Source organism: Scyliorhinus torazame, chromosome 6, assembly GCF_047496885.1.
Source record: "Scyliorhinus torazame isolate Kashiwa2021f chromosome 6, sScyTor2.1, whole genome shotgun sequence".
NCBI lineage: Eukaryota > Metazoa > Chordata > Chondrichthyes > Carcharhiniformes > Scyliorhinidae > Scyliorhinus > Scyliorhinus torazame.
The window spans coordinates 159,488,846-159,514,149 of NC_092712.1; the positions used below are offsets into that span (position 1 = coordinate 159,488,846).

The 25,304-nt window shown below is 46.1% G+C and overlaps 1 protein-coding gene across 1 annotated transcript in view; it reads left to right on the forward strand.

Annotated features, from left to right (window-relative positions):
- gabbr2 (gamma-aminobutyric acid (GABA) B receptor, 2) overlaps window positions 1-25,304 on the forward strand; it is a 1,455,116-nt gene that overhangs the window by 1,424,487 nt on the left and 5,325 nt on the right. Inside the window, exons 14-18 of the mRNA XM_072509007.1 lie at window positions 5,000-5,110; window positions 6,529-6,753; window positions 13,827-14,009; window positions 16,528-16,657; window positions 22,779-22,899. Of these exons, the coding sequence (XP_072365108.1) occupies window positions 5,000-5,110; window positions 6,529-6,753; window positions 13,827-14,009; window positions 16,528-16,657; window positions 22,779-22,899 (770 nt within the window). The remainder of the gene's footprint in view (window positions 1-4,999; window positions 5,111-6,528; window positions 6,754-13,826; window positions 14,010-16,527; window positions 16,658-22,778; window positions 22,900-25,304) is intronic.

The following is a 25,304-nucleotide window of genomic DNA, read 5'->3' on the forward strand; positions in this document are numbered from 1 at the left end:
CACGTGCTCGGCAGGGACTATGTAATCGTCATTGATTACTTTTCAAACTATCCAGAGGTCATACGCCTGCACAATTTGACATCGTCCGCTGTCATAAGGGCCTGCAAAGACACCTTCGCTCGCCACGGCATTCCGATTACTGTCATGTTGGACAATGGGCCCTGTTTTGCCAGCCAGGAATAGTCGTCCTTTGCTGCTTTGTATGGCTTCACACACGTGACGTCCAGCCCTCTGCATCTCCAGTCCAATGGAAAGGCGGAGAAGGGCGTTCACATCGTCAAGCGGCTCCTCTGCAAGGCAGCTGCTGCCGGATCGGATTTCTGCCTAGCCCTGCTAGCCTATCGCTCGGCCCCACTAGCAACTGGCCTCTCACCAGCCCAGCTGTTGATGGGTCGCGCCCTCAGGACCACTGTGCCATCCATTCTGGTACCCACAACCAACCATGCTCCGGTACTGCACAGGATGCAACAGCAGCACGTTTGCCAGAAGATGGCATATGACACACGGGCAACTGATCTTCCCGCCCTGGCGCCTGGAGACGGCGTTCGCATCCACCTACCAGAAGGTGGCTGGTCAGCACCTGCCGAAGTTCTCTGACGCGTGGCTCCCCACTCGTTCCTGGTTCGCATGCCTGGTGGCTCCATTCGCAGGCGCAATCGCCGGGTTCTTCGCCTGCTTCCACGCTCGCTACGGGAACTTACACCGGTACCACACCCTCCTGTTGTTCCTGATGTCGTCTTCGTGGAGCTTCCTGCCACCATGACCATTCCGTCGTCGCCCGTGGCCAGGCCAATTCCTCAGCCGGTGGATCCTGACCCACCCTTGAGGCGGTCAACCCGAATTCCGCGCACACCTACTAGACTGGACTTATGAGCCTGTTTGAACATTGAACTCATAATACCACTGTGTTAATATGTTTCTGTTCTTCCTTGTCGTTACAGGAGTTCGTTTTGACGTTCAACATTTCCCCGTCTTTTGTTTATGGTACAACCTCATTGCTATGTCGCACCTGACATCGCCCCTTGTATATAGTTTAGCCTTATGTACGTGCTGTAGATATTGCACACACACACATTCAGCTGCACTCAGTACACATCTCTATTGAAACCACATAGGCACATGTTCTTGTAAAAAAGGGGGGATGTCATGATATTCAGGTAAACATCTTGGTGAAAACATACATACATACTGATGGACAGTATGTATGGACCAATCAATACAGGTTAGGTGGATTGCAGGTTAGGTGGATTGGCCATGATAAATTGCCCTTAAGTGTCCAAAATTGCCCTTAGTGTTGGGTGGGGTTACTGGGTTATGGGGATAGGGTGGAGGTGTTGACCTTGGGTAGGGTGCTCTTCCCAAGAGCCGGTGCAGACTCGATGGGCCGAATGGCCTCCTTCTGCACTGTAAATTCTATGAGAATACACACACAACACCACAGCCAATCACAGGCAAGAGCATACACACTATAAAACGGGGAACACGACACTTCCGGCTCATTCCAGCAGGAGACAGCTCAGGGCACAGAGCTCACAGCAAGCACTCAGACGTCCACCATGTGCTGAGTGCCACTCCAAGATAGTGTTAGGACTAGGTCCACAGATTCAAGGGTTATGATCGAACCACAGTAACCAGTTTACCACTGTAAAAATATGTTAATAATAAAACTGAGTTGTACCATCCGCAACCGTGTTGGTTCGTCTGTGTAGCAGAGCACCCAACACATCACCGATCATTCTCCGGCCCGGCCTGGGCTGAGAGAATCCCGCCCCATAAGCCTGGTACTTTGGCTCTCTGAGATCTGCTGCCAATTGCACAATGTTTATTTACACAAGGTTAAGAGATTGCAAATGCTTGCAGTTTCAGTTATTGAAACTTTAAAGGCTCTGGGTCATTGACATTTTCATTACCCTGCAGCAAAATGACTTTTAAAAAAATATAGTGTATATTTATAAATGAATAACATTTTAAAAATGAAAACAGAAAATGCTGGATAAAATCAACAGGTCTTTGGAGAGAAACAAATATTTCCGATTAAAATGGCCTTTCTACAGAACTGTAAGGGTCATTTATATCCGAAACATTGGATGGAATTGTCCCCAAAAATAACTTGGGCAAGATTCTCTGGTCCCCCAGCCGTGTGTTTCAAGGCCTCGTGCTGGTCGCTAACGGTGAGATTTTATACTCCCGCCGCTTGTAAATAGGTTTTCCATTGAAAGCACCCGATGCCATCACAAAGCCCGCTGTCTGGGGTACGCTGCCTGCAGGAAAAGTGAATTGTAATAACCAGAGAATTCTGGCCAGTGGCATTTTGGGGGGAGGAAAACGGTGCAGATTCCACCGGCTGTTCCAGTACAATTCCCATCGCAATTCTCCCACACTTAGTCATTTTTTGGAGGCTCGGGTGAAACCTGCCAAGAAAGTGCTGTGTGGGACCCGAAGTCGCCGGCAAGCCGGCCTTACAGAGATGAGGATGCCTTTTTAAAGGGCAGCCTAATCTGAAAGCGAGAGTGCATGTCCTGAGCCCCCACTGGCATCAAGGCATCATGACCCTCACAAAGGATCTCCCTTCAGGCCCCAACCTTCTAGCCAGCATCAGGCTACTGTCCCAATAATCAGCAGCAGGGTCTGAGCATAATTAAATGCTTACATGCTTACTTAAATATGCTGATCTGATCAATGCCCACTGAGGGTGTGAACCAGATAGCATTGTTGCTGTGGGCTGGGAGCATTGCAATCCATTCAGCGCCCGCCACAAACTGTGTTTTTCTATATAGGTGCTGCCAGATCTGCTGAGTTTATCCAGCATTTTCTGTTTTTGTTTCAGACCTTCAGCATCTGTAGTTTTTGGATTTTAGAATTGTTTACAAGTTGACTTTGCACATCCTGGCCAGGATTCTCCCCTACCCAGCGGGGCGGGGGGTCCCGGCAGGATGGAGTGGCAGGAACCACTCTGGCGTCGGGCCGCCCCAAAGGTGCGGATTTCTCCGCATCTTTAGGGGCCAAGCCCTCACCTTGAGGGGCTAGGCCCGCGCCGGAGTGGTTGGCGTGCCACCGGCCGGCGGGAAAGGCCTTTGGCGCCATGCCAGCCAGGGCCAAAGGGACTGCGCTGGCTGGCGGAAGTCCGCGCATGCGCAGGAGCGTCAGCGGCTGCTGACGTCATCCCCGCGCATGCGCGGGGGGGTGTCACTTCCACATCGGCCATCGCAGAGGCTATAGCTGAGGCGGAAGGAAAAGAGTGCCCCCATGGCACAGGCCCGCCCGCGGATCGGTGGGGCCCGATCGCGGGCCAGGCTACTGTGGGGGCAGCCCCCGGGGCCAGATCAACCCGCGCCCCCCCCCCCAGGACCCTGGAGCCCGCCCGCACCGCCAGTCCCGCCGGTAAGGTAGGTGGTTTGATTCACGCCGGCGGGACTGGCATGACAGCAGCGGGACTTCGGCCCATCACGGGCCGGAGAATCGCCGGGGGGGGAGGGGGGGGGGGCCTGCCGACCAGCGCGGCGCGATTCCCGCTCCTGCCAAATTTTCGGTGCCGGTGAATTCGCCGGCCGGCTGGGGCTGGATTCACGCCACCCCCCCCCCCCCCCCCCCCCCCGGCGATTCTCCGATCCGGCGGGGGGTTGGAGAATCCCGCCTCCTATTCTCACTATAGGATTGATTGATTCTTTTTTAAAATTCATTATTACGGGATGTGGGCTTCGCTGGCTGGGCCATCATTTGTTGTCCATCCCTAATTGCCCCTGAAAAGGTGATGGTGAGCTGCCTTCTTACATTGCTATGGTCCATGTAGTGTAGGTACTCTCACCATGCTGTTCAGGAGGGAGTTCCACGATGTTGATGATGGTGAGGGACTTGGAGAGCAACTTCCCATGTATCTGCTGCCCTTGTCCTTTTAGGTGGTAGTCGTCATGGGTTTAGAAGGTGCTGCCAAAAGAGCCTTGGTAAGTTCCTGCAGTGCATCTTGTAGATGGTGCACACAGCGGCTACTGTGCGTCAGTGGTGGAGAGAGTGGAGATTTGCGCTTCTATACCGTCTCTGGTGGGCTGATGGAGATTTAAATGCAACAGTTTGGCATAGGGGGCATGAGGGCCCCTGCGAGTGTGGGTGGAGGGAAATAAGGTGGCATGGATGGGCCATGGGGAATGTGTGGCCGGAGGGATTTTTTGTTTTTATTTTAACTTAGGCTAACCCTTTTAGATGGCTTGCCTCTGCGCCTGATAGCTGCTGTTGCCACATTTTCCCCAGGCCAGCAGTCCCATCTCCAGCTCACACCAGTCCCGGCACAATGAACACCCCACTCTCGTGGGCACTTCCACCGGAGGCGAGTGAGCCAAATCGGGAATTTTCTTGACTTTTGCTGTCTGTCTCGAGGCTTAAAATCCAGGCCAGAATTGGGAAATTTCTTGGATGCTTCAGATTCTGGAACAGTGAGAACAACTTTGCTGCCGTACAACCATAGCAAGTTCAAACATCCTGGGAAAAAAAGTTTTAAGACTTAATTTTATACATTTTTTTAAAAATGTTTTAGTTAAGAGTGGAAGTATGATTTAACATTGCAACTTATTAGTGACAGATGATTAGCATTGTGATATTGTACGGCATGCCGTGACACCCTCTTCTACTTACGTAAGGCAGTGTTTTTCCTTCAGGATCAGCCCTTTTAGATCTGACAGGCAGTGGAGAAAACTTTTTTAAAGTGTCAAAATGTTGCTAGTAGAGTCCAATAGAATATACGCATTACCGTGCCAATTACTCTTCGGGTAGTTTGTAACTGTGAGAATCATGAGTTGTACAGTGGAAGGTAATTGCTATTTCACATTGTACACCAACTGATTCCACAATTTACTTGCATCTTTACCAATTCGCTGATTTTCTGACCAGATATCTTTCTCGTGGTAATTTCACATCCAATCCTAACAACAGTTCTACCATTGCCAGATAATTTAGAATATTTCAGCTTTATTTGACCTGGTATTAACTCCATTCTTTGTTCTTGCAGCCGGATCCTGCTGGGAGAGATTTTGCAATCCAACCATTGCTGGAGCACTGTGAAAATTCCCACATGAGTATTTGGCTGGGCATTGTATATGCATATAAAGGGCTTCTTATGGTACGAATGCGCTGTTTTTATTTCAGAGACATTTTTGGATGAATCACATGTATAGTCTCAAATTGTACAACTTTGCGTTTTCTTTGATTTTTATCTGAATCTGTAATGGTCCCATTAACACAAAGTTCCCTTTAAGCACACAAGATGACTGACTATGGTCAGATACACTCTCCACTCTGAACCCCAAGTGAATGTTTGTGGATGTCTCCTCAGAACTTCCACTCAGGTGGCTGTCACTTGACAGTTTCCAAACTCCACACCCAAAGTCTTCTCTCATAATTATCCTTTCCCTTGGCAATTTACATTGCAAAATCCAGACCAGGTTTACCAAATGGCTCCTCAACAAAGCTTCCACCCCACCTTTAACAGTGAATCGAGTCCAGGATTTTGCACCACTCCTTTCAAATTTCCTTTGTCTTGACAGCCTTTTCACAAACTCCAAGATCCAGCCACCGATTTCAACTCATGTTCCACAGGCTGTAGTAAAATCTCACAAACCTAAAAATTGCTTCAGATACCTTTCTGGTGTCTCAGCCTTCTTCCCAGCTCTGTCTAACTTGACTGAACAGTGCTCTGTTCTAGTCCTTTAGCCTCAGACTTCTTGGAAATCTCATTTCATTTTTCTAGTTTCCTTAACTAGCTGCTCTTCAGATCTCTGCACTTGTTTTCACAACCATTACTCCATGGTATGGTTTTTCTTCTAGCAAAGCTTAGATAGATGTTCCCTCTCTAGTCTTCTAAACCAACTCCTTCTAGCAGAGCTCTGAGAGCTGCCTTTTTTCTCACTACCTATCTCCAACTTCCCACTAATTCAGCTAAAACTAAAACTTACAAAGCCCCAGTTTCTACACAACCCCTGCTGGCTTATTTATTCTTCACAGTGTAGCCCTCTCTATGCAGAATAGAAAAACAGGTGGCTCTTAATCAACCCCCACACATACATCACCTTTGTCTAACATGAATCTAACTGTAGGTTTCACGCATCCAAGCACAAAAACATTAAATTAAACGCACTTAAAACAATACCTTATTTCTAATGTTTACCGATACAAATATAAATCCCTTAAAACTACCTTTGTTTTTCTGACACTACATTTGTTTTATATCAGCCCTTTAAAAAAAAATAACACTTGCTATTAGTTTGCTATTATAGACATAGTTGGAAAGATAACAAATGGAGAGACCAGTAGGTACATAGCAACAAAACAGCTTTATTAATGCTCATTTGTTAAATATTCCTTCATTGCATGTTTTGTGGATAAGCATTTACTGTATCCATGTAATATTCCTCTCTGTTATTTTAATGTGTTAGTCTAGTTGTTTTAAATGGATTCATATACTCTCTTAGATTAGTGAACTAAGCATTCATCTGCTTACATTGCAAATAGTATTTCAACTGATTCTTTCCTCTTTTTCAGTTGTTTGGATGTTTTCTTGCTTGGGAAACTCGGAATGTGAGCATCCCAGCCCTGAATGACAGCAAGTATATTGGAATGAGTGTATATAATGTAGGAATCATGTGCATAATAGGAGCAGCTGTTTCATTCCTAACTCGAGACCAACCAAATGTCCAGTTCTGTATCGTTGCTCTGGTGATCATTTTCTGCAGCACCATCACTCTCTGCCTGGTTTTTGTGCCAAAGGTATGTTGAATGAGAAGTTATCAATAAAGTAATTTAATGCTGTTCTTCAAAGAACCTTGCCTGCTATGTCGTATTTATCCCACTAACAAGGGGGAGCAGCACTTGGACCGATCCTGCAGAGCAAACCCCAAACAGCACACAACCACGCAGCCGAGGAGACCAGTCCCACGATTCAAGGATGCCGACCTGACCAGAATGTTTGATGTGGTCGAGTCCAGACGGAATACCCTGTTCCCCCAAGGGGCTCAGAGGATCAGCCACAGAGAAGCCAGTGTCACCTGGCATCATCCGTCAGTTTGGGGAGTGTCACCAGGAGGGTCAGCACCCAGCACCTTAAGAAGATCAAGACCTCCAGCTGCTGAGTTGGCATCGGCCCCTAAAGCCCCCCCCCCCCCCACCCCCCACCACCCCAACGACCATGCACCCAGCACCGCCACCGCCCAGCACCATACCATGCATTGGCACACCCATGCTCATACCTGCTACGCCCCTCCCCGCAATGCACGAAACGTGAGGCTCACAATGCCCTCTCTGTGTCCCTGCAGGAGAAGTTGGCTCACAGCAGGCAGGAAATGGCCCAGACAGGCGGCGGTGCCTCACATGAGAGTCCTCACCTCCTACAAGGAACGGGCCCTGGAGGTCGAGGGGGTGGCCGAGAACAGATCGGTCACCGACGTACATGTTGGCACACAGCACGGAGGTGAGGATCCATCGGCCGCCACCTAGATGACCTTTCACACATGCACTTTAATGCTAGACAAATGATCACCCAGTGACCGTTCCCCCGCAGGGTCTCCATCCGATGGTGCCAGAGTGGTTCCCCCGCTCCTGCCTCCCATGAGAATACCTTGGAGGGGAGCTCCAAGGAGACCACAATAGATGTGTCACAGCCGTCAACCCCACCCTCCATCTACACAGAGACACACACCTTGGTGGGTGAAAGTAGTGGACAGGCTTCTTGGACACAATCTGGTGAGCACCACAAAGTTGCTGAGGCACATTAGGTGGAGGCAGTAACATCCAGGGGAGACAGCAATAGGAGTTCTGCTGGATCCCAGGACCCAGCTGGGTCCCAGTCAGATGCTGAATCTCTGGAGGTGGTTTACCCAGAGCTGATGCAGTCGATAGGGCATGGCCGTGAGATTCAGAGAGGAATGCCAGTGACACTCCAGCATGCCTATAGCTAATTGGAGGAGTCCGTACGGGCGCAGGAGATGTTGCCGGCAATGCGTGGCACCGAGGCCAACACTGCTCGGGTGGCGACTGCAATGGAGAGCCTGATGCACGACATCGGCAGCATGAGTGGGAGGTGTCCAAGGCATGGTTCAGTCAGTGACGGCCATGGCTGAGGGCCTCGGCAGCATGTCCGAGTCGCAAGACAACATTTCACAGTCCCAGGTGGATCTTTTTGAGGCGCTGCAGAGCATGTCCCAGTCACTGAGAAGTATCGCTGAGGGCGTCAACACCATGGTGCGACATTGGGGAGCCGACAGGGCTGGCACTGCCAGTGACTTAGGGACATCCGGAGCTCAATCCAGCTGCCCCTCAGTCCCGATGTGACCCCGAGGGCCTTATGATCACCGACCGGGAGGAGGGGGCTCTGGGTGCCAACCCGGAGCTGCCCTATGGGATGGCAACAGCGGTCATAAGCTCACCCGCGATATCCCCCTGACAACGGCACATGTTAGGTAATTTGGACATTCTGAATTCTCCCTGTGAACCTGAACAGGCACCGGAATGTGGCGACTAGGGGCTTTTCACAGTAACTTCATTGCAGTGTTAATGTAATGTAATGTAAGTGACAATAAAGATTATTCAGTAAATTGATCTCAGCGTCAACCTCGGGAATGGGGTGGAACAGCGAGGCATGTGCTGCTGGCAACTGAGCCATGTCCCTCCAGCCCCCAGAGGACGCACGCCAGGGGCAACAAAGACAACGGGGCACAGAAAACAGCAGGCTGCCTCCACCTCTGATGTGCATGCTGGGGACATACCGCGATGCAGTGGTACAACACGGAAAGCTAAACAGGTCAAGGATCACTGGGAGGGCACTGGGGGGGGGGGGGGGGGGGGGGGGGAAAGGAGGGAGAGAGGTGGGGAGGGGGGGGGTCACCATCGGGGGCTAGGGGCAGTTGGGGTCACCAATGTACATCATTAAAACACTTTGCACCCGAGATATATGATGCCTCTGGCATGTTACTCGGCAATGTGGACCAACATCCGAGCCCCTGCCTCAGGAGTGCGATGACGAACGAAGCCACATTCTATGAGAAGCAGAATAGGATGAGGGCCTTCCTGGCCCTACAGGAATGCCGGGCCCTCGCCACTGCTGCCCGGCCTCCATCCTCTTGCTGGTCCCTCGGGCCCACCCCAGGCTTGTCCTCCAGCTCCTCCTAGTCCGGTGCCTCCACGTCCTCCTCCTCCTCAGTGGCCGCATGTTCCTTTCCCTTCACCTCCAGCACGTCATCCTGCTGCTCTGGCAGGTTGTGGAGGACACAGCAGACCACCACAAAATGAGTGACTCTCTGGGGGGTGTTCTACAGGGCACCACCAGAGTGGTCGAGGCATCGGAACCACATTTTGAGGAGTCCGATGCATTGCTCAATGGCAGCCCAGGTGGCCACATGGGTTCCATTCTGTCGGGAATCCGGTCTTCGCATCGGTCACCAGGCTCAGTACTGGCATAATTAGCCAGGTCCTAAGCGGGTACCTTGTATCCCCAAGAGCCAAACGGCTATCCTGGGATGGTCCTCGAAGAGGCCTGGGATCTCCGACAGCCCCAGGCTGTTGCTGTAGTGCACACTCCCTGGGAAGCTTGCACATGCCTGCATGATCAAGAGGTGGTGATTGCGTACAAGCTGAACATTCAGGGAGTGGAACCCCTTACTGTTGATGTACGGCACTCCTTGACACTCCGGTACGTGCAAGGCGACATGCATACCATCTTTTCCTCCCTGGACCCAGGACATCTGGCGATGGTGGAGTATCCTGCTGTCCAGGCATCTTGATGGGTCTGATCCATGTCAAACTTTATATAGCTAGCTGCCTGGGCGAACAGGGCATCCGTGATTTCATTTGCAGGGTGTAGTTTGTGAAATGCCTCTCGAGGCCTGTGATGATCCTGCGGCGTAAAAGTTCAGGGTTGCAATGACCTTGATGCCCACCAGGAGCGGGTATCATTCTTTTCCACATGGTTCCAAGTCCGCAAGGGCATGACACAGGTACCATACCATTCCCTTGTTGAGGCAGAGCCTCCAGTGGCACACGCTGTCTGCATCTGTGCGAAGGACCAGCGACGTTTGTACACCTTGGGCTGTTGGCCGCCCCCTCTGGGTCCGTCCAGGCCTGATGGGCAGCCGTGTCCTCAGGGTGTGGGGCAGGCTATGCACATGGGCACTGCTCCGCCGAAGCTGCTGCTGCCTTCTCCAGCGTCTGGCCGCCTGGCCTGACCACAGCACCATGAGGGTAGCTTCCACGGGGTCCAAGATATCATCCACCTCATGTAGTATCTGGAAGGAATTGGAAAGGGTGAGAGATGGACAACCAGCAATGGCTTCCACCCTGGGACCCACCTGTACTCTGTGGCTTCCCTACCCCTTCCCCCCCCCCCCCCTCACATCCCCTGCCATCCCTCAGGGTGCCATCCAACCCATCCTGCTCACACATTCCCAGCACAGCGGGGGCGCTTGGCACCGTACCTCAGATCCTGCACCCCAGACACCTACTCGAAACGTTACCTGGACTGGGCGCTGGTTCCCTCACTGGTCCCCAACCCAAACTCTGGTCGGGTTGATGGCCCCAATGCTGCAGCCCAGCCCCTGGGAGTTCGGATTTTGGCTGCTGAATCTGTGGTGTTGAGTCCTCCAGCGTTCAGGCAGAATGTCCAGGCCTCGTGGTCTGATTCAGATGCTGACCAATAGCTCCCACCTGCAACATGGCATGCCTACTCACGGGAATCCACTTGAGGGCTGTGAAGTGCTCACTTTACTACGATTACCAAATCCCTATTAGCAATAGCCTTCAGCCGTGCAGCCAGATGCCGCCACGGTCAATAGGAGTTGTGGGTGGTCGGTGGATCAGAGCAGTGAGAGCTGGAGTTGCAGGTGGTGGCATGGTGGACCCGTGGGCACTGAGAACCAACCCACCCCGCCCATTGACACCTCCTCAATCCCCAACTTTGGTGGCCCACCCCTCCCCAACCCCCGACTGAGGCCATCCACCCTGGGGACGAACCCCCCCCCCATCCCAAGCACTGGGGCAGCAACCCTCATGCACCAGGCTCACTGCTCGAGATCAAAGGTGGCTACTCACTCCCTCCGGTCCCCACAGGAGCTATTCAGCTAGCTTTACATTTTGAAGAAAATGCACTAATCGGTGTCCGCGTGACCATTTGCTGGGGTGTGTTGCTCTTATTAATGAGTGGAATACTATCCCACCAGCGTCACCAATAATGTTGCCAATTCAGCACCAATAATGTTGCCAAATTAACTAGATATAGCAGTTATTAATGATAATATTGCTTTTCAGAGTCGCCAGGTATCAAATGATACCACCACAAGGCTTTACCAGATATCGATCAAAGACCAAAACACCAGTTAGTTAGTTCAAGTTCAATGATAGTTTATTTACACACAAGAATTACTTCGACATGCAACATAAAACACTACAAGCTAAATTACACCTAACACTACAACAACCTGTACTTAACTTCAGGCACCCGGCTTTATGCAGAGGAACAAAGCCTTTGTTCGGATCTAGCGTGGCTGGGTCTGGAGAAGTGACTTCATTTCTGCTGGACTCATCCGTCTGGTAGCGATCGTTGGTCTTGAACTTGCTTCTGGTCGTGATGCTGCAATTGGTTTTAGGCATAAGCCGTGGCCAAGAGAGTTCCAGTGTGCCGGGGCCAAAAGAGACTGGACACATGGCAGTGTCTCTTTTTATCGTTCGGGTGTTTCGCGCTCTTTTGGGCGGTCCTTAGCTTTGGACCCAATAAATTGGCATGGTTCGATTACTGCCTTCGATTTAAGCCAATAAAGGGGCGGGTGCCTTGATGGCTGGGCGTGTCCTGAGCGGTCATTGACCTTGGCTGTTTGGGCTTCCTGGGTGAAGGTAGTGGCGCCGAAGAGTCTGTATCGTTTTCTGATCCCTGAGTACAAGTCTTTTGTTCTGGGTTAATGGGCCATTAGAATGCAAATTGGCTGGGGGTTTCGATAGTGTCTGGTTATCGAGTGGCCAATATACACTTAAGCTCTGAGTTTGTCTGGATCCTGCATTGGCCATATTTCCCATGATTCTTTGCAAGTGGCCATACTTCCCTTTGTAAGTGGCCATGTTTCCCTCTGTAAGTGACCATCTCAGATGGCTACAGGTGGTGGTTAAATAATGGGAGACCATTAGACAGGGGACCATTCCCATTAATTGTATGTAGATTGGCTTTAATTGGTGATTATTACTTTCTCACTGATCCTGACCTGCTTTACACTCCACCAAGTCTGCTTCACAATGATCCTGACCTGCTGCACACTCTTCCCCATCTGCCTCAGAGTGATACTGACCTTCTTCACACTCCTCCAGGTCTGCTTCACAATGATCCTGACCAACTTCACACTCCTCCCGGGTCTGCTTCACAGTGATCCTGACGTGCTGCACACTCTTCCCCATCTGCCTCAGAGTGATACTGACCTTCTTCACACTCCTCCAGGTCTGCGTCACAATGATCATGACCTGCTTCATGCTCCTTCAGGTCTGCTTCACAATGACCCTGACCAACTTCACGCTCCTCCCGGGTCTGCTTCACAGTGATCCTAACGTGCTGCACACTCTTCCCCATCTGCCTCAGAGTGATACTGACCTTCTTCACACTCCTGATCTGCGTCAGCATGATCATGACCTGCTTCAAACTCCTCCTGGTCTGCTTCACAATTACTCTGACCTCCTTCACACTCCTCCTGGTCTGCTTCACAGTTATCCCAACTTGTTTTGCATTTCTTCCAGTCTCTTTCACTGTGATCCTGACATGCTTTATATTCCTCTTGGCCTTGTTTTGAGATTTACTCACTCAGACCAGCATTGCTGGCCCAACCATAGTTCATGCAACCAGAGAGAGTTCCCTTTGAGACCCTGTTGACAGTTATCCAAGTCAGAGATTAATTTGGACTTCCGACCATGCTACAATATCAAGAAATCAGGAATGAATGCCCAAGAGTGACAGAAAGCTTAAGGAACCTGCTCTGAGGGCAGCACGGTGGCGTAGTGCTGGCACTACAGTCTCACGGCGCCGAGGTCCCAGGTTTGACCCCGGCTCTGGGTCACTGTCCATGTGGAGTTTGCACATTCTCCCTGTGTTTGCATAGGTTTCGCCCCCACAACCTAAAGATGTACAGGCTAGGTGGATTGAGCACGCTAAATTGCCCCTTAATTGGAAAAAATGAATTGGGTACACTAAATTTTTTTTTAAAAAGGAACCTGCTCTGATGCTGGACAGTCCGCAAGTGTCAGTTACAAAGGTACCTGACAGACACAATCATCATTAGGTTGATGACTTTCAGGGCCAAGGTTGCAAAAGTGTGGTGCTGATTCTCTATCTCATGCTCCCTTTGGGCACATCTCTCTGCTGTGAATTTACCTTTCTTTGTATTTTCATCTTTGTAATGAACAAAAAAGCTATTCCTCTGAGACAGCCTTTTGTAAATTAAGCTTATGTTCTCTGCAGTGTATGAAAAGTGAGCATCAGGGTCTGTACATGTCCAGGAACAGTAAGCTGCCACACCCCCATTGTGTGAATTAAAACTACATCACTAGGCACATCTGAACTGACCAAAAGCTGGATCCCAGTCAAGACTCAAGATCCAATGTTTACAGTTCCCACCCTCAGCTCCATTCCTTTACTCAATAGCCTTCAAAGGGGCAATCAGAGGCGCCACCTCAGAAAGTTTACTGTTATGTGGGATCTTGTACAACTGGGTCATAACCTAGTTATGACAGGAATACCCCCTGAACAGCCATAGATGTTTTAAAGCCGTTTGATTTAGTGTATTGTACTTAACTGTCCTTTCCTGGTACTCTCCCTACAGTTGATTACATTAAGAACAAATCCAGACGCAGCCACTCAGAATAGACGATTACAATTTACCCAGAATCAGAAGAAAGAAGACTCGAAAACATCGACCTCTGTAACAAGCGTGAACCAGGCAAATACATCTCGACTTGAGGGCTTTCAGACTGATAACCATCGTCTGCGAATGAAAATCACAGAGGTGCTCACTTTTCTTTCAACCAAATCTGTTATATGTTCTCTTTTCTTTCCATGGATCATGCAAACAGTTTCACACAAAAAGAACTGTGAATTTCTAGTGAATAGCCTCAAGAAGAACAATTGTTTGAAAACTCAAAGGAAAATGATTATTGTTTCTGCAGGGAAGCATGAGGTCAATGGGGTGTGGATAGAGAGGCATAGGTTGGGATGGAGGGAATGAGGAGCCATGAAAATGGGTGGAGAGGCTACATCAAGGCAGAGAATGGGTGCCAGATGCCAACCAATATCAATTTCTCAGTTAGTTTTAATAGACTCAAGCAAATAGACAGTTCCCAATGAAGGTACAGATCAAAGCTTCATAAATTCTGAAAATTAATAAATCCCTTGACGGATGGCAGGACTCAATTCATTTTATGTGATTGTTTACTATTCTTTTTTATCTTGCTGTTAGCCAATTTACTGATCATGATGAATCAAAGCACATGTATGACCATCTCACACTGCAGTGATATATATATAATATATATATTACATGTGAAAGTGTAGGCATGTTACTTACCATTTCCAAACTGTCAGAGTGCAAATATTTTGGTCTGAATTTTTGCAACCACCGGGCGCGTCTGCAGCTCAGCCAAAATTCTGCCAGAGCCCCAATTCTGGAAGTCCCACCCCCAAACCCAGCATCCATCATTTTCAGCAGGGATAGAGGTAACAGGGGCAGGTTGTATTTTGCAAGTCTGTGGTTCACAGAGGCTGCTGCACATTGAAAACTGCAACTACCTTCAAACAGATCTAATTTTCATTCATGGGATGTCCAAAACATGATTTATGGGCTTTACATTTTTTAAGAAGGTCTAAACTTACCGGAGTTCTTTGGAGAAGTAGGGTACCCTTTTAGAGAGGTATGGTACACCCTTTTTGCATAGGTCTAGGTACACAATTGGGAGATGTCAAATGCCCTTTGGATTGTCAAAAGTAGATATGAATGCATGTAAAAATTGGATAAACTCATTGGAACTATCAAGCTGTCAAAGCATATAAATCACTTTGAAACTTCAAATTGGCAAAGCATTTAAATCTCCTGACCTTTAAATTTGGAAAGAAAGTCTGTAATTATAGAAATTTCAGTGTTTGATATCATTTTGTCTGTTGTCATAGGTTTGCTAGCTATCATTATAGGATGTATGCTGAAGAATGGTTCCACAATCTATCATTATGACAATGGGTACCTGTCAGTTCACAAGTGGTTTCAAGTGGTTATAAAGCCTTTGATATGGAGCTATGAATACAAGTGCTTGGTTTGTAAGGGATTAACTAGTTGAATGAATCTAAAAATAGTGAGTGGATTTTAAAATCAATTAGAGTGTTTTAGTTTTATTATAATATCATATCTCAGCCTGGATCCTGTGGTGTGCCAATGGTGGAGGCTGTATGAGTTGTCATGGAAGATGTGAGGTGGATGGGGGTAATGGGTTGGCATGAAGTTGGCAAAGGGGTTATAACAAGTCATGAGATGGGTAGAGAGGTATTGGTTGGCCTGGGACACGAGGCACCATGAGAGGGTGTATAGTGGGACATAGGTTGGCCTGGGGGTGACATGTAGGGGTGGGTCAAGAGGCAGAGGCTGATATGGAGGATTTGAGGGGAAATGGTAATTGAGAGAGGGGCATACTTTGGGATGGAGGGAATGAGGAGCCATGAGAATGGGTGGAGAGGCATCGTTTGGCATGGAGGGTTTGGGAGTCCATAGGGAGTGACTGGAGGGCAAGAAGTTGCATGGACTGGGCATGGGGAGTGTGTGGGGGTATTATCGATGAGAGCAAGATGCTTTTTTTTTTTTCTTGATTTGAGCTGTGACAAAGTGACGGCTGGCCTTTCACACATCCCGCCTTCGCATTTGGCAAATCTCCTTTGGCTGCTTTCCAGGGGATGCAGGTCCTATTAACAGCCCCACCCCTACCCCATCCTCCCCCTCCACCCCCGACCCCAACAACGGGACAGAAATCAAACCATCCAGGGGCACTTTCTCCCAAGTCGGGTTGGGGAGTCAGGAATTTTTCCAACCCTGCCCTCCTGACTCAAAAGTGAAAATTCAGGCCTCTGTTTACATTCAATACATGTTCATGGTAACAGAGACAATTTCTCAAGGAGAAATTATTTTCACGCACTGGTTGTTTGCCAGTGCATGCTCTGATAGATTTATGTTTACTGGAGATTGTCCAGTGAATGTGACAATTTAATTTCTACTGGGCCATTCTAATTAATTGATTTTGACTACATCACGGGGCAGGATGAGAGTGAAGTGCAGAATTCATGAATCTGTGATGAACTCCGAGAAGTGGAAAATTCAAACTCTCATCTACAGCTTGGATGCGGTACAAATTGCAATTAAATCCCTTGAAGCATCTGATGCTGCGAATCCTCTCTTTGCCCATAGCTGAGGAAAGGTCACAACCATTCACATAGCCGTAATTGAATTTAAACTGTGTTCATTGAAGGTGTGCCGTTTCCCTTTACAGCTTGACAAAGAGCTTGAGGAGGTTACCATGCAGCTACAGGACACGCCTGAAAAGACGCAGTACATTAAACAAAACCACATTAAAGAGCTCAATAACATCCTGGGCATACGGAACTTCACAGATGGAAATGGTAAGAGCATCTGTCTGTAATACCCTCAGAAGATTCCGCAACATTTCAAAGAAGACACAGCCAGTGGGCTTTCTGACATTGTTTAATCATATTTGATGTATAGCAGCGAACTGGTGGTGTTTGCTGCAAATTACAACATTTGTATATGTTTGTCCTGGAAGGCTCTTCAGTGCATTCAACAATTTCCACAACAGCTCATGTAGCTTTGGAGCGCTTATCTGAAAAATTGCAGTCCTGTATAAATTGTGTATTTATTTTTTCCTTGGCTGCACTGGTAACTCTCTGATCATACTAGACAGCAAATGGAACATGAGATCCCCAAAAAAGGACCGAAGAAAACCCAATAGATTAGATTTTTCTGGGTGACTAGCTTCTAAAGTGTTCCATTACAGAGGGGATTACATTAAGATACCTGTTCAGGACAAGTTGAGGTCACAAAAGTTTTTTACATGAAATAGCTGGTAATATATTCAGACAATATAAGGGAAAACCCACATTAGACCAGATCTTCAAATCGATTACCTTTTTTATTTTGGGAAACACACACAAGTATTGATTTAGGAAATTAGTTAACTTTCCGAATAATTTAAAGTCTGTATTACGATAATTTTAGTTGCCATTCCTTAGCTATTTCAAAATAGCATCAGGTAGCACCCCATGCATCAATGGGGAATACAAGGTGCTCTCCCTTCTCACCCCTACTCCAGTGCTCAGCAACTTACCTCTGACATCGCTTGTGATTGTCTCTGTGCTGATGCTTGCATTGGTAAACTCCAGAATAAAGTTGGTGAGAATACACTAGCAGCTGTAAATCTGGAAATGGCGAGCAATCATTGAAGTGATTGGTTTCTTCCTCCATTATAGCTCCTATTATGTCAGTGACAGAACACAGGAATGGGAAAAGGCCATACAGCCCCTTGAGCGTGTTCCATCATTCAGTTATATCATGGCTGATCGGTTGGTTAACTCTATCTACCCACCTTGGTTCTGTAAACATTAGTACATTTACCTAGCGAGAAAATCTATCAACCTCAGTTTTGAAATTTTCTCCTCAACACCTTTTTGAAGGAGAGATCTCCAGTTTCCATTACCGTTTGTGTGAATGAGCGCTTTCTGACTTCATCCCTGAATGGCCCAGTGAAGATTTTAAGTTTATATCCCTTGTTTCAGACCCTTTTCCCTCCAGCTCGAGGAAGTAATTTCCCTCTATCAAATCTATTTATCATCTTAAGCACCTCAATTACATATTTCTTCTACTTTTGAGGAAATGCAAGCCTTATCTAGTTCAGGCAATCTGACTTTATAATTTACCCTTTTAGTCCTGCTACCATTCTGCTGAATCTATGCTGCATCCCCTCCAAAGCCCGTTTATTCTTCCTGAGGCATGGTGCTCAGGCTGGGTGTAGTACTCCAGATGAAGTTTACCTGGAGTTCTGCATGTATGTAATAAAACTCCTACCTCTTTGTTTTTCAGCACTCTTGAGATAGAGGCCAGTGTTTCATTTGCCTTTTTAATGCAAGTTTAGTAGCTTTGTAATCAGTGACATTTGGCCTTAAATTAGTGAGGAAGTGAAAGAACTTTGAAATACTTCATGAATGCATAAGAAGCTGGAACTACATATGATGATCATTGTGGACAGCCTTTATCAATGTCCTCTTCTCAGCTCACCCCCATTGGGATGGTGTGGGTTATAGAACATTTTTGTTAAGGAAGTCTTTGTACCTTCTGTATGTTAACAGCAATTCTTTATTAACTATTTTATTAATTAGCCCCTGCTCCGTAAAGTGGAGGTCCATTGTTCGAAGCCAGAGATCTTTGAGCCATAAGCCTTTGAGTCTTGTCCACCAGGGCTGTCACCTGAATCTAATTTAAAATGTGTTCGCCGTAAGGATATCAGCATTCTAAAATGAAGAACCATAATCTTTGACCTCACCCAAGAAGCATGGCCTGATCCGACCCAACCTGACTCCCACCCAATCTGACGTCCAACTCACCCATGTCCAATCCCCGCAACCCCCCAATGTCTGATCCCTTCCACCCTCGCTGGTGCCTGACCCCTCCATACCCTTCCCCAGAAGTACGAACCCCGCCATGTGTGCAGCCCTGCCACCCCCTCAACCGATGTTCAACTACCCCAATGTCTGACCCCCCCCCCCCCCCCCCCACCACCACCACCCTCGGCACCCACCCAACAAACCCCATCCACTTACCTTAGACACTTTCCTTCACCGTGATCTGTTATTTTCAATGGGAACTTTGAAATCAGTTGCTTTACAGCAACTAGTGTCGTAAAAAGGGTGCGTGTCTTTCTTTTCTCCACTTCTTTTGGACTTTGATGTTGGAACTGGGGATGCACTGCACTGCCAGAATCCCACCCAGCCTGAGTCAGGAAGGACAGGTGAGACAGGCACTTATTAGCGCAGGTAAGTGGGTAAGCAGTGGCAATCCGGCACTGATTGCCTCCAAGGAAATGATGGCCCATCAAGTTTTGAAATGTACCTACTGTGAGTTCATTGCATTTAAAACAAATTCAGAAAATTTTACAATAAGGTGGAAGGTGTAGGGAGCCCTGGGAAAAGGAGAGAGGAATGGAGAGACTGGGGGTGGACTTATCCCCCCCGGGATTGTCTGGTCCCAACGCAAATCAATGGACCTTTGGCTGGCCCACCACAAGTTCTGCCATAGCAAGGCTGGAAAGTCCCGGCCTAGGATTTGGATCTGAAGGCATTGTTGGAAAATTAGGGTTGGATGAGGTTTATAAAGCAAGATTAGGATGAGTTTTGAACGAGTGACCATTAATAGTGGAGCAAAGAAATTTGGTGTTAAAGGAGCATGCTGAGACACAACCAATAGGTGATCATTAAGCTAACATGGAAGATTCAGAAATAAGGATGAGAAATTTGAAATTAAAACACAGGAATGTAACGGAGTTTGAAGAGGACAGGAGTAATGGAAGTGCAATACTTTAGTGCAGCCATACAAGGTATTTCCATATGTATGATAGTAAACAGGATACATCCAGAACATTGCTTCAAATGTACTTATGAAAATAAAGGAAAGGCACAAGGTGAACCCAATAAAGACCAAAATTCATATCAGCATATGGAATTAGATTTAATATTTTCTACTGCCCCAAAGGAGCAGATATTCGACTGTCCCTATAGTACCTGCTAAATCATCTGGCGGGTGCTCAAATCGATTTAAAATTTGGTTCTTATGAACATTTTCTGGCCCACTGCAGACACCGAGTGGGCAAACTGCAGCAACTTGCCAGTTTCCTGTGGCAGAAAAACAGCTGGTTGTAGTGCACAGCTGGCTGGTTGCAAGTAAGGTTACTGGAAGGGTGAGTTGGGAGCAGATACTTGAAGATGGACTATTTCTATGACTCCTGGAGGAAACCTGGAGCAAACTCCCTTTGCTTTTCATTACGGAAGCTGTACCATTGTCCGCTTGCAGTGAACTTCTTAGCTATTGTAATTTCATGAAAATGTCAATACAGCTATAGCTGTAAAGACCTATTTTTACTTTTCTAACTGGAATTTTCTGTATATTTATTCTTTATGAGAGATCAAGCTACTTTTAACTTTATTTTTACAACTGGAACTTAGAGATGTTGCTTATGATAAGTCAAGGAATAAGCTGTTTTAAAATGGAGCGGTAGATTACTTTTTTCTGAAGGCATATCTGTGACTCTTAAGTGCTATTTATAGTAAATACAAAATCCAGAGCTGGTTAATGGTTATATTTTCATATGTAAGGGGTCTAACATCAGTTTCAGGCACCTGGGAGGGTTACCTTAAAGATGAGCAACCCACAATCAGGTAGGATGCCGTTTGGGTGTCCTTTTGACATTGGTCTCCAAAATTGGTTCTCAATGCATCAGTTCCATATCCATAAAATAGACACATTATTAAATTTCTATTCTTGTAAAAATGAGAAGTATGATTATTGAACCGTGAGTGACATCGCACCAGAACAATCAGGAGGGGGAGTGAACATAAGCCAATTCAGCTCCTCTCCCCTGCTCCACAACCCTATCAAATAGCTGCATGATTCTAAGGTCAATTATATATTCCATTATTAGAACTCCAACTAAGATGAGCTAAATGAAAGCAGGCGGAAGGTAGAACCTGGAAGCTGCAGGATCTGTGTAGTTCAGCTACTCATTGCTTTAGCCAACTAAATGATCAATGTTATTTAGCTGAAATGAAAGGGCCAAGGTAGCAGTGTGCAATAAGCGACAAATGAAAGCTCCTGCAAACATGTAATAAGTATAATAACAAGAAAATTTGGGAACCATTTTGGGGTTTAAAACTTTGATGCACCCCTTTTGGGTGTACTTTGGAATATGTACAGCAAAGTTACACTTGTACGCTGCTTTCCATTAGAGTTAATACACAGGCACCTTACTGCTGGGAATATGCAATTATGCAAAATACATAACCAGTGCATGCCAAGGAGCAGTGCATTGGAGTTTTTAACCCCTTGACATAAAATGTCGGATTGGTGCCAGAGGACTGAAGAATTTCAAGTGTTGCACTTGGGGGGAAAAAAGGGGAACTGTAGATTCTCGGCAGCCACAGGCCAGTCAGCCTACCATCAGTGGTGGAGAAACATTTAGAGACAATAATGGTTGATGGACACTTCAAAAACTGTGTTAATAAATGAAAGCCTGCATGGATTTGTTAAATGCAAATTATTGACTAAGCTCCTTGATGAAATAATGGACAAGGTTGATAAAGACCGAGTTGCATGTTTGTGGTCTTTCAATGGGCATTTGATAAAGTATCACATAATAGACTTGTTAGCAAAATTGAAACCCATGTGATTAAAGTGGCTGTGTGGATATGAAAATAGGCAAAAGGATGGGAAGTAGGGAGTAGTAGTGAATGATTGTTTATCAGACTGGAGGAAAGTGCCCAGTGGTCGGTGTTGTGACCTCTGCTTATTTTGCCACAAATTAATGTGACCATGTATGCAGATGTATATGAAACTCAGAAATGTAGTAACCAATGAGGAAGATTGTTACAGACTTCAGGAAGACATAGTCAGAAATGTGAAACGAGCGGACATGACAGATGATATTCAATTCAGAGAAATGTAAAATGATTTGTTTTGGTCAGAAGCATGAGAAGAAGCAATAGTATAATATAAATAAAACAATTTTAATATGGATGCAGGAATGGGGACACTTGTGAAGCACACAATAATCAGGAATGTACTGTGCAACAGCCAAACTGGTCACATGCAACAGTGTTCCCTTTAAGATGTACGCATGAGAATCTTAAAGGGACAACCTTAAAGGGACCACGAGGACAACAAACCACCATGCACATCAGAGGGAAATTGGAAGGAACATTACTGAGGAGGGTAGGCAGCAGGACAAATTGAGAGGCAGTTAAAAAGGCATATAGGGATCCTTAGATTTACAAATAGAAGCATAGAATACAAAGGAAGGAAGTTATGCCAAGCCTTTGCAAAACAGACCCCCAGCTAGAGGGGTGTGGTTTATTCTGGGCACTAAACTTTTGAAAGGACATCAAGGCCCTAGCAAGGTTAGAAAGGACAATTAATAGAATGCTAGAGAAATCAAAGACTTTTGTTACATAGAGAAACTGATGTGGTTCTCCTTTGAGCAAAGAAAGTTAAAGGGAGATTTGATAGACTGTACAAAGTCATGAAGTGTTTTGATAGAGTAAATAAGGAGAAATTGTTCCGAGTGGAAGCAAGCTTAGTAACCAGAGGGAATAGATTTAAAGTAATTGGCAAAAGAACCACAAGCAACGTGAAGAATAAAATGTTTATACACAAATTGTTATGATCTGGAATACAGTGCCTGAAAGGGTGGTGGAAATGGATTCAATAATAATGTTCCAATAGGAATTGGATGAATACTTGAAGTGGAAAAATTGCAGGGCTATGGGGAAAGAGCAGGGAAATGCGATTAATCATATCTCTCTTTCAAATATCTGGAGGAATTGGTTTCCTTCTGTGTTGTATCATTCTATGTTTCCATTACACTGATGCAGAGTTATTTATATTTTGTTCTGATTTGCATTCAGTAACGTGGGGATGGATTCCTGCAGTGTGCAAAATTCACATTATCACATTTCTTTATAGATAGTGACAAGCCTCTAATGAAAAACCAGCATGATTCGCAGACACAGGTGCCTTGGGGCACCACTCTGGAGCCTTCCAGAACAAACAAAGATGTCATAGAAGATATCAACTCTCCAGAACAGTACGTAATGTAACATGTATATTATCAAAATTCAGAAGCAATGATTATTGTTATTATTAGTGTATTTCATGTTAAAATCAAGACACTGTCTCTCTAAAGATACTTTCTGTTCATTTTTCAAGTAATTTGGCTTATGATTTATTCATATTTTAAATTTTTGACTTGTGTCCTCAGCTGCAAATATATCTTAATGTTGCGACACTTAGCTCAGAACAGTGAGCAGCAGTGCACTTATTTAATTCCCGAGTTCATCACTGGTGAAACCGTCTTCTACATCTTTTTACATTGACAACAGCGAGACAAAGATGCTCTTGTTTTTCAATATTGTTATTCAAAAATCACCTGACTAGGAAACAGATCGAAGCCACACATTAATTCGCAGAGATATCAGCTTGGATAATGAGCATCAATAGTTCTAACATTGAGGAACTGTTCTATTCCAATACCATCCACTAGATGATCTGCATACTGATAACCTTGAGATCCCCTATCAGACCAGCTTTTCCTTCTGCCACTGTGGCAGGGGATGACAGCAATGTGTTTGGCCTCAACTTGAGATTCTCCATTATAGCCTGGTTCATATGCTTCACCAGTGTCACATGGAGGAGGAAGTAGATATTTGCGATGGCCCCATTCTGAGCCTTTTATCTGCTGAATTCTGCCATGTTTACCTTAATTAGGGTAGCCTTGATGAGAAGTTACTGTTGCTGAAAATGCTGCAATGTGTGGTAGAAAATGAGAATAAAACTATTGTATAAACAACTTTATGTTTATCGTAACATTTCTAGAGAATTCAGGTAAAGATTTTTGAAAGCTTGTGACATGATGCATTTTGTGATCATGATTACTGGTAGCTTACAGGTCCCATTGATATTGCTTCAGGCAAGAGGTTTCTTGTTTGAAACAGGCCCAGTTTGTGACCAAATCTGCATATGGACAAATATAAGACACATCTTGTAGAAAATACCCATTTTCTGGTGTACACATTCTGAAACTGGCTTCCTGCTTCGATTAATTTGATTTTGTTTGCCTGCAAGAGTCCAAGATATTTCCACAGAAGCCTACAATTCCATTATAACAGCATCTGACTGCCTCTTTAATGTTCTTTATGCGTTAGCAGACCAAGGTCCTGCATCTGGAGGATATCTGAAAGATGCCAACCTGATTTTGTTTCGAGAGAAATGTTTGTGAGGCCATAAAAAGTGAGGGTGCTCCTTTTAGCTCCAGAAAATATTGTGGTCTGCTGCCAACCAGTGCTCAATCACCTCTGGATCAACTGCTCTCACAGACCCAATCTACCATTCGGTCCCACACAGGAGCTGGCCAATTTCCCATCCTGTCACTCCTGGCAGTGTTCAAATGTGGCCTACACTCACAAAGTGATAAAGTGCCATGTTATGATGCTAGCTGCTGTTAACACTGGACAATTCAAATCATAGAGTGAAACCTGGCTTGTTAGATCCTAACTTATTTTTTAGAAAGCGTGGGGAAAGTAACTGAACAAATTCATAGGAGGTTGCTGATGAACGTTTAATACAAATAATAAAATATTTATTAAATCAAGAAAAATAAAATATTTTGCATCAGGCAAAAAGTTTTAAAAGACTAATACAAATTCAAGAAGATGGTTCAAATTCCCGCTATTCCTTTACCCAGCAATCTTTACAGATGCATTAACCAGTGAAGAGTTACAACTAGCATGGCACAAAGGCTTCTTGCTTGGCACTGGGACAGTTGAAAATGTACCAGCCTCCCCGAACCAGCCTCCCCGAACAGGCGCCGGAATGTGGCGACTAGGGGCTTTTCACAATAACTTCATTTGAAGCCTACTTGTGACAATAAGCGATTTTCATTCATTTCATTTTCATTTTAATTTCATTCATTTTCATTTCAAATTATTTTCTTGTGAATTCCTGAGCGTTCACTTGAGTGTAAGTCAAATTCCCAAAAATAAATTTTAGTTACTGAGCAAACACTGGCAGATGAAAAAAAAATTCTTTGTGCATGTTAAGTGATTTGTGCACCCATTTCTCACATCCAGCGGCTAATATACCTTTGCTGGAAAGTAGCTGCTGATCTGTGTAGTGCAGGCCATGACACTGAAGCTTGTCCCTGACATGGTGCCATCTCCAGCAATAACCTGAACTTCTGGGCCTTCAATGAAAAATATGTCCTTATACCAAATTCAATACATAACTTGCCGACTGCGTGAAGTTTGCACATTCTCCCCGTGTCCGCATGGGTTTCCTCCAGGTGCTCCAGTTTCCTTCCACAATGTAAAGAAGTGCAGGTTAAGTGAAGTGGCCATGCTAAATTGCCCCTCAGTGTCCTAAGATTAGGTGGCGTTATTGGGATAGGGTGTGGGAGTCGGCCTGGATAGAGTGTTCTTTCGGACTGTCAGTGCA